This window comes from Podarcis pityusensis (assembly GCF_964106645.2).
Source record: "Podarcis pityusensis genome assembly, chromosome: 12".
In the NCBI taxonomy this organism is placed as follows: domain Eukaryota; kingdom Metazoa; phylum Chordata; class Lepidosauria; order Squamata; family Lacertidae; genus Podarcis; species Podarcis pityusensis.
In genome coordinates, this window is record NC_138037.1 from 23,866,797 (window position 1) to 23,883,865 (window position 17,069).

The following is a 17,069-nucleotide window of genomic DNA, read 5'->3' on the forward strand; positions in this document are numbered from 1 at the left end:
CATGTTAGCTATTCCTGGGATAGAAGGTAAAGACACTGTCATAACCACCAAACAGCAAAATATAGCTGTGATTTTATTTTTTAATAAGCTGTAAATTTATTATTTAATATACTGAAGGCCTATGCATCTTGAAACTGCTCGAGTTGATGAGTTGAACAAAGTAAGACAATGAATTTGGCTTAGTGTTACATGTGAACCTGACCATTATTGCACTGCTTTAAAAAAAAAAAAAAAAAAACATTTCTATGCATTTATTTTTTTAGCACATACCATTTTGAGTAAGAAGTCCTTACCTGTACTGCAGTTCTCATATACAATGTCATCTATTGCTGCTCCTCCTCCAAGATCCTTGATCCGAATGCCTTCAAACAGAACTTCAAAATTTCTCAGCTTCCCCAGATGTATTTCTGCTTTCTTCCAAAGGCCACCATAGTCTCCAGAATCACTCCAAACCTTTGAAAGACCACTCTCAGTCTTAAAAGAAAAGAATAAAGCTTGAGTGAATGCAAAACTCAGAATGCTAAATTTGCACCTGCCGTGAGTATGAAATGTGGGTAAGAGAAAGTGAAAGTTACAAGAAACACTGTTAGTTTAAGCAGGGCTAGTCATCATCTGCAAGGTACCACCACAAGCATCCCTGACCACTGGCCATAGTGGCTGGAATTGTTTGGAGTTGCAGTCCAACAACAACTGGAGGGTGCCATGTTGGCAACCCCTGAATTACAGCAGAAAATAAAGACTGAAAGGGAATGTGCAACCACTGTCCTTGGTTCATGAAAAGAGAAAACTTAAACATCCATGGGTAAATGTGCAAAGGGTCACATTGCACAAGATTCCTGATACACAAGGGAATTATGTGACTCACTCAGGCATCCTCTACTTTCACTGTTGCATTACATGCAACACAACTTTTATAATCAAGTCAAACTTTCAGGAAGCGGTTACGTGGGTCTTGAAGGAAGACTGGAAATCTTTCCCTGTGCATGTGAGAGTCAGGTTAATGACTGGGAGAGGAGACCCAGGTCAGAGCTGGGAGTAAAGGCTGCCACAAGTGAGAGGTGTTCCTACCATTCAATAAATGTAAGCTAATTATAGTAAGCTTCTGTGAAATGTTCTTAGGGAACAATGACTTTCCCTCAAGATTTGTACACTACCATTTTGCTGCTGTTTTGGACATTATTCTCTCTGATCTGTGCTTTTAAGATGTTACATTAGGTTAGCATATTTGTATTGTTTTATATGTTGTTTTAGATCATGTATGGATTTATTTACATGCTGATTATTTTGTTCTTGCTTTTTGAATTGAGATATTATTGTTGTTTGTTTGATACATTGTGAGCCACTTGGGCAAATTTTTGTGGGAAAGTGCATATAAATAAACAGATGGTGATGATAAATCTGATTCTTCAATGAACAGACAGTTAAGTGCAAATTGTCACGTACAGGACCTATTTTCAAAAGTGTTACATCATTCTTGATGCCTTTCCCAGCTGCTACTTTTTCAGGCTTCAAATCATCCAAGCAGCTAAAATGAGCAAATTTTCTTATTACACGGCAAAGCTACGGCTGGGTTACACAACACCCGCAATTTAAGGTGCCACAAAAGTAAAATATATTATGCAGCGCCTGGAGGCAATCTTTTTTGGTCTGAAAATACACTACTGATTTTGTTAACATTTTCTGTATTGTGTACATAGGAGATTCACACAAATAGGCAATCCTCACAAAGCCTCCAACTTTGGGGTAAGGTGCTCCGACAGCATGCAACCCAAGGGCTAGATTATATTTTACTACAACTATAGGACTACAAGGGAACAACCCCATATTAAGACAAGAATCCAGAATCACATACTACTTAAAAATACAACTTAACAAGTAATAGATAAGGGCACCTGACCAGATAGATCAGTTAGTTAAACGGTGTCAAAGACACTAGAAGACAAAAAGGGACTTATGAATGAATGTGAAATTTACAGTCACTGGAAATAGACTGATGGATCCATCCCTACCTGGCACCGGTGACCACAAACTCAATAGCTAAAATGCATCATTTTAGAATAAATATTTAACATGGTTATACTCAGCATAATATATTTATAGTTGTAATATCCAGCAAAAAAGATAACACTATGTAGTTCAAATATGCAATCAGCAGACTACATGCTCAAGTCAACATTAATTCAACGGCACATGAACAGCACAATTTAACTGATTCCACTATGTGTGTAGATAGAGAGATATAAAACACTTCTACCAGTGCAGTCAATTCCAGGGAGTGAACACAGATTTTCTGAATACATAGCCTTTGCTCTAGGTCTCTCTTATGTGCAGTTGATTTGGCAGCTATGGGATGATTAACAGCAAACTAAAACAAACAAGGCCCCAATTAGTACTTAGCTATAGAAACAATACGAATGCCAATGAAAATCAATGATGGCTTACACAACAAATTTGCCTACAATGACTTCTGAACCTTCCTCACTTGGAATGCTAAAAATCCATTCATTATTCATGTCAAGGCCACATTTGGCCTACAACCAGTATTATTAAAGTGGATTGAAACATTTAACTGAATGAGAATTACATCCTCTTGGACTGCAATCATACATATACTCGACTGGAATAAGTCCCATTGAATTCAGTGGGACTTACCTTTGAGTACACATGACAGATAGGCTTGAACAGTGGCACACACTCCACAGCATGTATAATTGTCAGCTTGAGGTGCAGCAACCTCAGCTGGTAAAAAGTAAAATGGGTAGAAAGTACTCCATGCACAGAGGCTACTCATAAGGCAGCACTTGTTGCTTGCAATACAGTGCCTGCTACTTACTTCTCTCTACACTCTAGTACCTAAACATGTCCTATGTGTTTATCAATATATTTGAAGGGGGAAAAATGCTGCCAGTTCATGCAACAATAAAACTGGAGGGTAGCAAGGGATATGATCATTGTTATTAGACAATGTAACAAAGACACAGTCTGCAATTATGCCATAAGATTGTGCCATAAGAATGGAGGGTGGGCATGCACATTAGAGAGGTCTCCAGGGATCTTGCAAGTGATTTTAAAGAGTAAAAGGTTCATTGTGGTACAGTGTTAAATAAAAAATAGAAAGGGATTCCAACTGCATTTAAAAAGACAAAGTCCATGAATATTATCATATACTAGAAGAACCGAGGGTTTGTTGTTCAAGGCTCAGTCTCTTCACTCACAGCCTTAACTCACAAGATGGATTTGGGGCAGCATGACCAGTCTTATCGCACTGGGCGCCAAGCCTAGGGGGCGCTGCAGGGCACCACAACTATGATGTTGTGAATTGAGCAGAATGAAAGGCAATAGGCAGAGAATGCAGATTTTTGGCGTCACACAGGGCACAGCTGTAATTTGAAAGACCAAAGTCTGCCCCTGCTTAACTATGTCTCCTTCTGTCTTTCTGCACACACAACTCCTCACTCCACAGCAATATGGTGCTTTCTGCTGCTGGACCCTAGAAAACAAGTAATAATAATAATAATAATAATAATAATTTATTATTTATACCCCGCCCATCTGGCTGGGTTTCCCCAGCCACTCTGGGCGGCTTCCAAAAGAATATTAAAATACTATGATACATCAAACATTAAAAGCTTCCCTAAACAGGGCTGCCTTCAGATGTCTTCTAAAAGTCTGGTAGTTGTTGTTCTCTTTGACATCTGGTGGGAGGGCGTTCCACAGGGAGGGCGCCACTACCGAGAAGGCCCTCTGCCTGGTTCCCTGTAACTTACAGGGTGTAAGTGTACTCTTTTCTCCGGAATGGTGAGTTCAAATGTACTCCCAGCTGCAGTATGGCCATCTTCCTGTTGGAGATTCATTCCCCATGTCTGCAGTCATGGGATTGTTGTCTATCACATGACAGTGTATGTTTTCATTCCACAGTGTGGGAAGTGATGGAGACAGGATGTTTTGGTATTACTGTGTTCCGTGAATTGGGACTATTGTCCTTTGTTCTTTCTCTCTTTCCTGTCTGATGAGAAAGAGGAAGGAGCTAAAGCAGAATGCTCCGAGTGTATTAAATGTAAATAAACGTAGATTAGCCAAAAAGCTGTGCTACTGAGTTCTGTTCCACAAACTGCGAATACTCTGCCGATCCCTAAGTGTGCTGATGTCTCCAAGGCATCAGTCACTGTGATGTTCGGGTTGGAGAAAGCTTTTGAACGATCGACCAGGAGGGAGACAACATGCCAGTCGGGCATGTGTCTCTGCCAGGGTCCTACACGAGAGTAGGATGCTCCTAAAACTTTCTCCTTTTTGCCTCCTCTTCCTCTTCTGTTCTTCTTCCTCCATAAAGCCCATTGAGTGCACTTTTCTCTTTTGCCGCCCCACCACCATGATTCTAGGGTGGTCAGTGGGGTGGGTTACTAAAAAAAGCTTTATGGGTTTCAGGAATTTTACTTTTTGAAATATGGTAACCCTAGATATAGAGACCAGTTAGACAAATTTGTCAGTGAAGTATGTGAGACTGACAAACTCCAAGGGACAAATTTGGATAGTTCTGCATCATGGAAGTGTGTGTGGGCATATATATACGTGAATAGAAAGACTCAAAGCACTTAATTGCATCTATTCTTTTAGTTGTCTTTACACATACATGCAGTTTGCCCTTGAAATCTCTTTTGTGTGGGAAAACATTCCAGAACATTATTAATAGGAAGAGTCTGATTAATTAATAAAAGAGCTAGCCATTGATTGGGGAGTTAAGCAGAAGCTTTAACTGAAGTGGAAATTAATAATGGAAAATTATAATGCAAAATTGATCCATTTAAGTATTTACTGATAATAAAGTGAATTAGACATTTCTAGTATTGAAGCATTAAGGCCCATAATCCTTTAGACACTTTTACAGATATGCTTTATCTGGTGCATAGGGAATAACACCACTGAAATGAGTTCAAATACCAAAGGCCATTTGGATCAGATACATAAATGGCTATTTTGCAAACCTTGTAAACATTTCTGGATCTGGAACTGCTAGAAGAGCCCATTACTATTACGCTGCTTAGCTTCTGCTGTTTCAAAATTTATAAATACTTAATAAAACATCAAATACAGTGAAAATATTCAAGTATAAATAGGCCAACATTCTTAACTGAAATTCTGTTTGAAAGGTCCGAAACCATATTTTTCAATATAACATATTATGGAGTTTGCTTGGAGAAGAAAAACAGATTCTACTTTCATCACAAGATCATTGTTGTCAGTTCTTTGGGGACTGTGAGTGCTTGAGCTATATGCATGCCATTGCTGTGTGCAAGGACACTATTTTAAAACACTGTGAGCACTGTGCACTTTGACAGTACCAATCACCAGCTGAAGGGAAGCCTTACTGAGAAGTTCAACTGGAACGTACCATATGGTCTGAGACTGTATGTGTGACCTGACTTTGCTCTGAGCCATGAGTGTATCACTGTGGTGGACAGGGAAAGCCTACTGTGTGGATCACCTCAAATTAATTCCAGAATCTAGTGCCATATCTAAATACAATTAACCCCTTAATTCCGCGAATAATTCCCCATTGGGTATGATTATGAGATGGAAAGCACACCCCTCCTTAATTAATTGGACTATCCACATGGTCAATTTCATTTTAGGACAATCCCAGGAAGTTGATACACACAACTCTTTTCTAAACTGCACTGTCTCCATGATGGATCTCAAGACAGCAGGCTTCTTTCTTTCTGTAGTTAGGCCTTAGACCCCTCCCTTACTTCCACCCTCCCAGTATACCCTTGCCTCCAAGCTATGTTTATTATTTCATCTGAGGGTTAGTCAAAATCCTAGGCAGAGAGATACCAGCCAGCATCTTTCTAAAGAGTTTTTTCCCTGTTTTTGAACTAACTTAGTACCAGTAGTGCCTTTGCGACACCAATATTCAGTGCCCCCCGTCTCATGCTCCATTCTACATCAGAGTTATGGTACCCCTAGTGGTGTCCCTGAGGTTCCGTGCCCAGTGTGAGTGAACCCGTTATGCTCCCCTAAATCTGCCTGTTACTAGGGCTCAAACAACCCAAATATCAAATCAGAATTAGCTATATTACCCATTCCATCACTGCCTGAGCCTTACTAGGGACAGGGATGCACCCCACACAAAGTGTGTGCAAAGAAATCTTGGAAACCTATTATTCCTCTCTAGTTAGCTTCTTTGACCCTTATGTTTTTTATTTATTATTACATTTACTTATTTAATATATTTATAGAAGTATTTATATACTGCCCGCTCATAAAATGTCAGGACAGCATACAGCAACATGAAATCTGTAAAAGTAGTGAAGAACAATTGTTAACATGACTGGCTACAATCAGTAAGACAACCGACTATATACCACCTTTCTTTCAGGGAGGTTGAATCACCCAACTGACCAATGTAGAGAAGACTAGGGTAGAATCTACACACGTATAAAAAACGTTCTGCATTTTTAAAAATACATTGAATTTTCCATAAGGCTCACCATCGCCATCTAGTGTCACATTGTATATTGCACTCAAAACATAATATGTTTTATTTGCAGCTGTATTGCTGAGCGCCAAGTTACTGTGGTATAGTGGTTAGAGTGCTGATTAAGACCAGGGAGATGCAGGTTTTAATCCCCACTCTGCCATGATAGTCACAGAGTAACCTACCTCACAGGGTTATTATGAGGATAAAATAAGGAGGGTTTTTATAAGCTACCCTGTGATCCTTGGAGGCAAGTTTAATGAAGATATTTTTAATTCTGAGACAGTTTTCCAATAGTACTTCACTATTGTTTGTCCAGGTAACAGGATTTGTAATTTGTTAACATTTCTACTCCATTTGTGTTCCTGTCAACAGACTAAGTTCTCTCTGAAGTTTTTTTTTTTTAACCCTGTTAGATTTGCTGACATCAATCCCTGTTGTAGAAAACTGAGCTGGGAAATGATGGTGTAGCTGTTACCAACGTTTTGGAGAAATGTGTATTACTTTTGATGGAAGCTGAAATTAAAACAAACATTTCAGTACAATTGTAGCAAAAACCTATGGACTGTATTTTATAACCCTTTTCTTTCTTTACAATAAAAATCAATAACCTGAAGACAGACTGGATAGATTAACATACACTTTCTTTGATTCCCTGTCATTAGAGCAAGGAAATGTTTGTCTATAGCAACTGACAAACTGGAAGAAAAACAGTGGAAAAAAGCATCTCTCCATCTCACTCTTTTCTCTCCACAAACAAGTTAAAAAACATAGGAGCACTGTTTGCCTTTTGTCAGTCATCTGGACTCCCATAAATTATTTATTGTGATTTCCAAATCCACTTTATATTTCTTTCCAGGAATAAAGAGGTCACGCTGGTTTATTTAGTGAAATTTCTTCATCCTTTGCAATTCTTTGTTTATGCTTCCACCCCTCAAATCCCCAAAGAATGCAGAGAATAAAACAAAAGCTACACTTTGCCTCTGACCACTCTACTAAATCTCACCTAGTTGTGACCTTTACACATTATTGTCCATTGGAGGCTGTCCAACACTGTAAATAATTCCCAGCTTCAAACTGTTCACATCCTCTCACACATAGCTCAAGCTGTCCGAGGAACGAGAGATGCCACAATCAAACATATAATCAGTGTTATTTAACTCCCCCCCCCAGTGCCCATACATCTGCCAACAGAGGAAGTGAGCTTGGCAGAGGGGGGGGTCAAGGCGTGATAGGACTCGTAGTCCCTGCTCACCCTGCCTTGGAGACTGGACCAGCGGGTGCAGCAGAAGCGGCAACCCATTGGAAGACAGCACAGTGGTAGGGTTGGGAAGGAAAGGAAAAGGGGTCATCGTTTTGCCACCACTCCAGGCTCCAGGGTTTCGGGTACATGGACTTCAGATGGTTACCTTCAACTCAAGAGGCCAGTGCTTAGCCTCTTCCAACCCCTCAACATGCATGTTGCATGCATGTCATGAAGAGGCAGGCGGTTGGGTTGGAGTCTGAGTGCAGAGTCCATCTCCATGTTTGGCCTCCTCCACCCATTCATGATTGGAGGAGCTCAGCCCTGCACCAACAGACATTGGGGGGCACCTATGGTAGCTTGTCTTGCGTTAGGGGAGAGGAAAGTCATTCTGGAACAGGCCATGAAGTGGCCTTTGCCTGCCTGCCTCTCTCTCCTGAAATCTTGATCTTCCAGTTCTAAGTTCTCAGTGCTAGCATTTCTAGTCATTGTAGCTGCAAACCCAAAGTCAAAGAGAAGTACCTCAAAGAACAGGTGGTTGTTATAAAGGTATAGTGCTTCTGTGATGAATTTGGGACATCCATTGATGTCCCACCAATGCTGCTACAGTGGTACCTCTAGATACGAACAGAATCCATTCCGGAGCCCCGTTCGCATCTAAAAGCAAACGTAACTAGCAACGGCACGTCTGCGCACACACGCGTCGCTTTTTGCCGCTTCTGCGCATGCGCGTGACGTCATTTTAAGCGTCTGCGCATGCGCAAGTGGCAAACCCCGGAAGTAACGTGCTCCGTTACTTCCAGGTTGCTGCGGAGCGCAACTTGAAAGCGCTCAAACCGAAGCGCATTCAACCCGAGGTATGACTGTATTTGGATGCTTGTACATTAGAGGGAACCATGCTAGCATTTTGTGACTAGTAGGAGACAAACTAAGAATCAGAACAACTAAGGCTGCCTTGTGAACTTCTGGTGTATTAGTGTGCCAGTCACTCACAAAGGCACCTTTGCCTCTGGAGAAAGCCAGCATCTGGAACTACCCTATTTATTATAGCAAAGGATGGCCATCAGTTACCAATTTTCAGCATAACTTGTGGTCTTCAGGGACTCAAGCGAGAGAGGGACTTAGTACTTCGCATTTTAAATTGCATTATTTAATGCACATCATCTGTCAATATAAATTATATCCCAAAGAGGAATAAAATACTCCCTCTTGTGGTGTGAGATGAAATATTCCACTAATTTGAGAGCATAATCATTTTCACATGGGAAAGGTATACTAATTTCAATCAATCCTTTTGCTGGATTGCTGCAATCTTAGACATAAGGGCCTGGGCAATGAGACTTACCTAGGAATAAGTCCCATTGAATGTTCACCTAAATCTCTATCTGTATGTGTGTGCCTGTAGCAAGTTATACACACACAGAATCATCACGCATGACAATCTGCATTAAGAATTCCTGAAGTTGCTGCAGGGAAGTGTCCTCTGTGAACACCTTTTGTCATATTGGCAGGTCCCTTAGTTTCACTTGTGAAGTACACAGTGAGAAAAGAGTCACGGCTCCAATACAGAGCTAGAAATGTCCAGTCATGAGTAAATTCAACTGAGTTCAACATGGCTTATTCCCAGGTAATTGTAGACAGGGTTGCTGTTTGTTTGTTTTTTATAAAATATTTATGTCCAGCAATTCATTTTTAAAAAAATCAGAGCAGTATACAATGTACATAAAACCATAAGATAAAAAATAAATTAAAAAGTTAAAACCAGAATACAACTAACTGTGATGGAAAGATATAGTCTTAATTGCCTGCATAAGCATGGTGGAATAGAAATGCTCTTGGCATTGAAACAGAAGGCGGAGAAGATGTGGGAGGAAGGAGGATTCTTAACCCTTTCCCTGCACATTGTTTCTCCCCTGCACAATCCCATGGCACCCCATCCCTTCAGCAAAGCAAGGCTCTGAGGAAAGGCAAGCTGGAGAAGAACTAAAGTTCACTTCATAGTCAAGCTCAGCATTACAACATTCATATTCCAAAACAAGGAATACTTTGCTGTTTGTGTTCACTTGCCAAGGACCCAGTTTAAAGTTGCTGGATATCTGATAAGCCTTGGGTGAGAGAGGAGAAACTGAATTTGTTATTCTGCTGTCAGACTACAGGTTCAGGTGGTTTGATTTATTGAACGGTCACTTTTCTTTTCTTTTTACGAAGGGGCTGCTAATTAGAGAACGCCATCACCACAAGTCTTTCTTTGTGATATCTGAACATGACAAGGATACCAAACATCACTGCTTTCCTTAGATTATGTGTGCATACTAGATTATACATAGTGCTGCTTTCTCCCAAAATAGAATACCCTGTCAGAGCTAAGATGAGTTATTGCCAATAATTCTGTTATAAAGTGCTAGCGAACTCTCTATATTGACTTGTTATCAGCCTAGTGAATGACAATGTGCCAAGGGATGCGCATCCTCATTCATAACTCAAAGGAAGGTTAACTCTTCTGACCTTCCCGTCTTCTTTCATTTTTATTCTTGTCAAGAGCAGCCCAAAGAGGATCATTTGATTTCCTTTAAAAATCATTCTTCTTGCTGAAACCACCTGGGATTTTTTAAAAATCCCATTTGGGATTCTTTTGCAAGTGCAAAATAAGAAAATCCAGGTAGTCCACACCTGCTTCTAACTACTTAATGCTAACAAGGAAAAATCCAGCCATCCTGAGCTGCCCCAAAGTCTGTTGTTCACTTAAAACCCTCATCTCTGACCCTCACCTCTGGAACCTGCTGCAAAAAGCTGTATGTGGATCGTCTGCTTTTCCTTGGGCAAACCAACCAGATGGGCAGGGTATAAGTAATAAAATTATTAGTAGTATTATTCATTCCAACTCTTATTGAGATTCCAGTAAAAGCCCCTTATACCTCCTTCCCAAAAGTTTTCTGCATTTTTGCATCTATTCATTGTTAGTCTCTCTCTCTTTGCCTCTACTGTCTCTGCCAAAACCAAAATCTAGCTCTTTGGAGCAGAGATTGGTATTTTGTTTAAGTTCCAGAGTACATGCACACTGATGAAACTGTACAGATAGCAGTAATAACACAGCCATAGTAGGCAACGTTCTGTAGACAAATTGAGGGCAAATGACATGTAATACTAAATCATCAATCTATTCATTGCCTTCTATATACCATCTCAATATGATCTGCACATAAGGTAATTAAATGTTAAAAACACAAGAACAGTGAATACATCTGAAACACAACTAAACCCTAACAGAGTAGACACTTGTGCTAAAGACCCACAGTTGGAAATGCCTGTTGGAACAAAAAATATCTTCAGCTGTTTCAGGGAAGAGACCATCTTGGCTGTGAGTCCTGGAAGACCTGCTCCCTGCCTTACTGGCTTTTCCCACCTGGACTGGGAAGGCGAGGCCCTGACTGACCCTAGTTACAAAAATTGGATGGGGGACCATGTGTTGAGAACCCGGCATTGCGGGGGGTTGAACTGGATGACCCTTGTAGTCCCTTCCAACTCTACAATTCTATGATATTCAATTCTATGATATTTAAAGGGCTGTCACATGGAAGATGTAGCAAGCTTGTTTTCTCCAGCTGCAGAGGCTAGGACCTGAACCAATGGCTTCAATTTACAAGAAAGTAGATTCTGCCTAAACTTCATGAATAACAGCAAAAACTGTTCGATAGTGGAATGAACTCCCTCGGAAGATAGTGGACTCTCGTTCCTTGGAGGTTTTTAAGCAGAGATTGGATGGTCATCTGTCATGGATGCTTTAGTTGAGATTACTGCATTGCAGGGAGTTGGACTAGATGACCCTTGGGAGACCTTCCAACTCTATAATTTTATGATAAGCATTTATGGAATGAAAAGTTATGAGAGTCAAACAAGATGTTACAGGATATACACTGATAATAAATGAATCAGTATGATCATCCTAAAACTTTTGTAGGCACAAATAGTACTGAAAGTGTGATTGCCTATGGATGCTCTGATAGCATTATGAACTCAGATCACTACAAATGCACAGTAAATTGGACATGTGGAGCGGTCCTAACACAGTCACCAGAAAGGAGGAAAGCAAACCAAAACAAAAGTGTGAAATGTTTTTGTATGTTATTTTCACTAATATAAGCACATTTATACACGTTGCTTTGCTGGAGAACTACACTGCAAAATTCAGAAAACTGAATTTCAAAGTATGATTGTGTTTTGGTGCACATATTGTTCTGGAAAATGTGAATTTTGTAGGCTCTCCCTCAAAGGCAAAGTGAATAGAATTTCCTCCCCATCCCTACTTGTCCCCCAGGTCTTCCTTCTGGGCTGTGGGCTCGTGACCCTGCCTCAGCTCTTCTAGTATCAACCTATCTTACAAACTCATTGTAAAGATTGCAGACTAGGAACGTGAAGTGTTTTTAATCTTTGTAAGTGCTGTATAAATGCTACTGTAGAATATCTCCCTACAAGGATTTATCACAGAGTGACTAGCTTTTCTCAATAACTTTAAAGAATGCAATCTTTCCATTGACTTTATTTCTGAGAATAATCTCATATTGGTGCCATTTCTAAAGAAGCATTTCATTTTTGAGCAGCAGCATGGTATTCTCACCTCAAATATTGTCAAAGTTCAGATCTAGCAATTACTTATATATTTATGCAGGCCTCTGTATTTTTAAAAAGTTAAGGGTCTATGTGCAGTCCCCTTTTAGCAGCCTTGAGCAACCATTTATACAAATGAGCAGAATAAATTTGCAGCACATTTTAGAAGATATTAAAGCCTTTGACTTCTACGGCAGAAGCCTCATTAATCTAACCTTCTGTCCAACGCTACAGGAGTCTGAATGCGGTGTTGCTCTGGCTAGGGTTCCAGACGAGAAAGGAAGGGATTTAAAAACTCACATGGATCCTCCTCCATTCCAGGGTATGAAAGGTTGTCATCTGGATATCCTCTAGCCTTATACCAAGAGACCTTGTGGAAAGTCCAAACAATCAACTACAATACATTTATAGTCCTAACCCTGACCTTGAACAGTAACTAGGACACTAACTCAGAAGAAACAACCTGCCTTCATTTGGGCAGGGTAACTTCAATTTTGCAACTCTTTTTAGTTAACCACACACAGAGGCTGCATGCAGTTCAACCAACTTTGGATCAAGTCATACGGGACCACACCCACCTACAAGAAAACCCCCTCACTTAGATCCATCTCAGTAGTTTTGCAGTGACGGGGACAATATTTTGGAGCATGTGTTCATATTCACAAGACTACTTCACCATAGCGCTAATGGAGGAAGCAGCAAAATCAAATTCATTTGGCCAACTCCTCCCCATCTTAAAATTACTATGTGAACTGAATATGGTCTCGTTGCTACTTTTGAAAACACGGTGATATTTTTTCAACAGTTATACTTGCTAATTCCTTTGTATGGATGCAGAAAATTGCACTTTCATTCCCAGGGTGTCATGGGACATAAATAAAACATAGCATTAATGTGACCATGTTTATTTAGGACACATGTTCCCTTGTGTAGCTTGAGCATAATACAGTACATGGATTTCAGCAGCAATGTTTTCATCTAGATATGTTAGGTATTTTATTATTAATGTAGACATTATTTTTCTCATAAAAGCATCAGTTTTGGGATTTTGTTTTTTCCTCTGACAACAATTCTGGAACTAGTTCCTCTGACAGTTCTGGAGCACAAACACCATGACAAATTGCAATTTATTAGTAATTTCAGCAACATAAAATGTCTGACTGAGAAAGTGCCAATTTTCTTTTGTTGCAAAACAGCTCTCTTTGCAGCCTCAAAGTAATTAGATACACCTCACACAGGCAACAATAGCATCCAAGAGCAGCGTTTACACTGCAAATATATCAAATGGGTTCTGCATTAAAGTGGCAAATGAAGCATTTTATGCAGAATATTGAAAAGAGAAGGATGTGGTGCCTTTTCATGGTAATGAAATACTAAAGGAGAACCCCAAATTCACAGGTTGACAGGCCAGAGGTTTCAAGAGAGTTGCACTTCAACTTTTACTTTCTCAAAATGCTGCCTGGCACTAAGGGTGTCTGGCTGATTTCATGAGTGGAAGGTCTGAGTTCCAATTCCACTGCAATGAAACTGAGTTTTTTTGAGACCCAGAGTTTTCTGTGAAAAAGGTCCCTGTTTTTAGGCTTTGCATCTCCAGTTGAAGGTTTGTCAGGTTGCATGAAAGCTTTGGAGAGCCATTACTAGTCAGAATAGATGATACTGGGGTTGACAGACCTTACTTCACACAAGACTGCTTCCTAGGTTCACTTCTTTGTATTTACTTCCTACCGAACCTTGCAGTTGTGGGTTGGGCTGACTTTTTTTTTAGGGGCTGGCTACAATCATTCTGTAGTTTAGACCTTATTAAAGCCCAGGCATGCCAGCTTGCCACCGTGACTGAGGTGAGTCGGTGCTGCACAACGTGCTCTCATTACGCATACACACCATGTGATGCTGCAAAATGCAGCCACTGTTTCAAAATGCAGCCACTGTTTCAAAATGCAGCCACTGTTTCAAAGTGCAGCCACTGTTCCAAAATGCAGCCACTGTTTCAAAATGCAGCCACTGTTTCAAAGTGCAGCCACTGTTTCAAAATGCAGCCACTGTTTCAAAATGCAGCCACTGTTTCAAAATGCAGCCACTGTTTCAAAATGCAGCCACTGTTTCAGCCCCACACACCATAGCCCACAATTCTAGTTTGCAAAAACACAGAGATTTTCAGAAACTTTCCATCCAAACATTCCCACTGGAATTTTATGCCAGCTTTTCATTAACACTTTTACATCTGCAGGTATAGCCCCCCCCCCCCGCATTACCCATATTTACTAATGTTTATATTGCTATGCTCCTTTTAGGCATTTTGAAAGATCTATCCTTCCATGACTCTTTCATAGTTAGCATACTAGGTGCCAATATTTCTGCATCATAGTTTCAGAGATCCTGTAATTTACAAGGGAAGAGATTATTATTATTTTTTTTAAAAAAAAACCTTCCCGCCCCCACAAAAAGTCATCTTGGAAATCTGCCAACATCTCCCCCTAGTATGTCAATGGCAAAATAATATAGAAATAAATAAATAAATCGCGGCAGGGATACCTCTGGAATTTAGCCAAAACTCTTGGGCAAATTGGTTTGTAATAGCAGTATGTCCTAAGGTACAACAGATGGAACTCCAAATGGGGCATCTGGTAGGTAGCAAGGCAGGCTCCTTTTCTAGTTTCTTGGTTGCATTGCTTTGCTTTGCTTAGCTAAGAGACAAAAGATGCTGTCATTCTCATCAAAAGAAAAGCTGCCTGCCTTTCAGAGTGATGTGCAACCTGTGGCCTTCCAGATGCTGTTGGATACCAGCTTCCATCAGCCCCAGCTAGCATTGCCAATGGTCAGGGATGATCAGATTTGTTACCTGAGAACATTGGATGAGACGCGGGTGAGCCACCACTGACCTATAGAAATGAATACTGCCTGTATCCCTTTTGCTTCTTGGCACAAATTTATGAATCATAAAGGAGGGGGAGGAATAGCTCTGTAGGAGTGCACATGTAAATTCGCCTTGGAACGAATTGGCATTGGTTCACACATCGTAAACCTCATTACTGTACTAAATGGGCTTGCAATGTTTTGCACGTGTACAATTTCACTTACTGCTGACATCTTAGCCTTATATCCCACTCTCAAAGAAGTTAACAGAAAACAGCTCAGCACAAAATATCACAATATTTAAAACCACAACATATATCAAAATAATATAAAACAAGTCAAAGCTACATCCATGTCAAAAGAGTAAAACACTAAATCCATTAGGGCTAACTGAGTAACAAGGGTCCTCCTTCTGGCCTTGATCTCCCCTCCCCTCATTTAGTTCCATTTGAACAATGATGGGAGATGCTTCTCCATGGGAAGAACCTATGAAACTAAGTATTATGTCATCCATGTGCTCTAAATTTCTGCACCCTCAAATGCATGCTAAATGAGACAAATGATTACTGTATGGAACACTCTTTCTCTCCGAAATAAAGTTTCTTCTGCCCTCAGAAAAAAGAATCCTAAAAGTTTTTATTATATATACAGAAATATACTGTTTTCCATGGGCCCCACAGTGATAGCATAATTCTAGAGGATTTTTGTGACCCTCAAAGACATCCCTAATTTGTTTTTGTTTTTTTAAAAGTTGTGTGGTTTTTTTAAATTATAAAATCCTGACCTGGGTCCTCTGCTGTGATGCCATTTTTAAAAAGCTGACTGTTCCTATAGTCCCCTCACCACGATCCCAAATGGTGTATTTGTGGCAGCCCTACAACATCCCCTCCAAACTTGTCCTTTGATTATTATTTTTAAACTATTTTAATCATGAATGATGAAAACAGTTTTAAATAGTGTAGAATAAGGTTTCTGAAGGTGGTGTTGAGAATTGCAGTTCTCTCCACCAGTTCAGCCATACCAGTTTGACATGAGGCCCCCAGAGGGTTGACCCATGTGTCAGTGTAGACCTTTGCCTATAAAAAGCCAGCTACTCCTGCTCGAAATGTTCCTCTCCCTGATCCTTTTCTGCTGGCCAGAAAATGACTGCAGCAGCCAAAATAAACAGTCCTATCTCCCAGCTTGAAGCTGTTCTTGTTGTCTCTAAAAGACCTTACAATGTGTGCCCCTACAATGCTGCTTGGCATTTGCAAGGCAGAGGAACACAGATTTTCTAGACCAATACATGAAGCCACGAGTAGTCAGAACAGCTTGTCTTTCATTCATATATCTATATATCCTGTCTTTTTCTTTTGTATGCATATATGCACACACAGAGAGAGCAAGAAAGCAGTCATGAAAATCTCCCCTGTAACCTCCGCATAAACCTCTCAGTAGCAGATTGAGAAGCAGCATAGAGCCAAGGTGTCTCTCCACTACCGTGTCCCTGCAACCAAACATTGACATTCATGAACCAATTGATTGCCCAGGAGCCAAGGCGCTGTTCTGTAAATACATCCCCATTTTAAAATTTCAAGTCAATTTCAGCAAGCAAGAGTAAGGAATTAAAGCAATCAATTTCTTAGTGCGTGCTAAAAAGCACAATGCCATCTTTGAATGGTTAGTCTGATGAATGCCGACCAAGCAGGCGCAAAATTGGCAGATATGCTTGCAATATATCTTGATTTTAATTATCAACAGATAAAGAATTTCAGGGCAAGGGAGCTCAAATGGCAACGGAATTGAGTTTTGTGAAGTGAGAAAAGCATGTGTTTCAACAGCATTGTTTGTACGCAAAGGGTCCCAAGTTCAGGTCCAGGCATCTTCCGTTAAAAGATCTCAGGTGGAAAAGGC

The 17,069-nt window shown here is 40.3% G+C and overlaps 1 protein-coding gene across 2 annotated transcripts in view; it reads right to left on the reverse strand.

Annotated features, from left to right (window-relative positions):
- The window catches only part of MALRD1 (MAM and LDL receptor class A domain containing 1), a 228,651-nt gene that overhangs the window by 89,974 nt on the left and 121,608 nt on the right, over nucleotides 1-17,069 (reverse strand). For both annotated transcript variants that reach the window (XM_080974345.1, XM_080974346.1), the window contains one exon: nucleotides 294-474. In XM_080974345.1, the coding sequence (XP_080830471.1) occupies nucleotides 294-474 (181 nt within the window). The remainder of the gene's footprint in view (nucleotides 1-293; nucleotides 475-17,069) is intronic.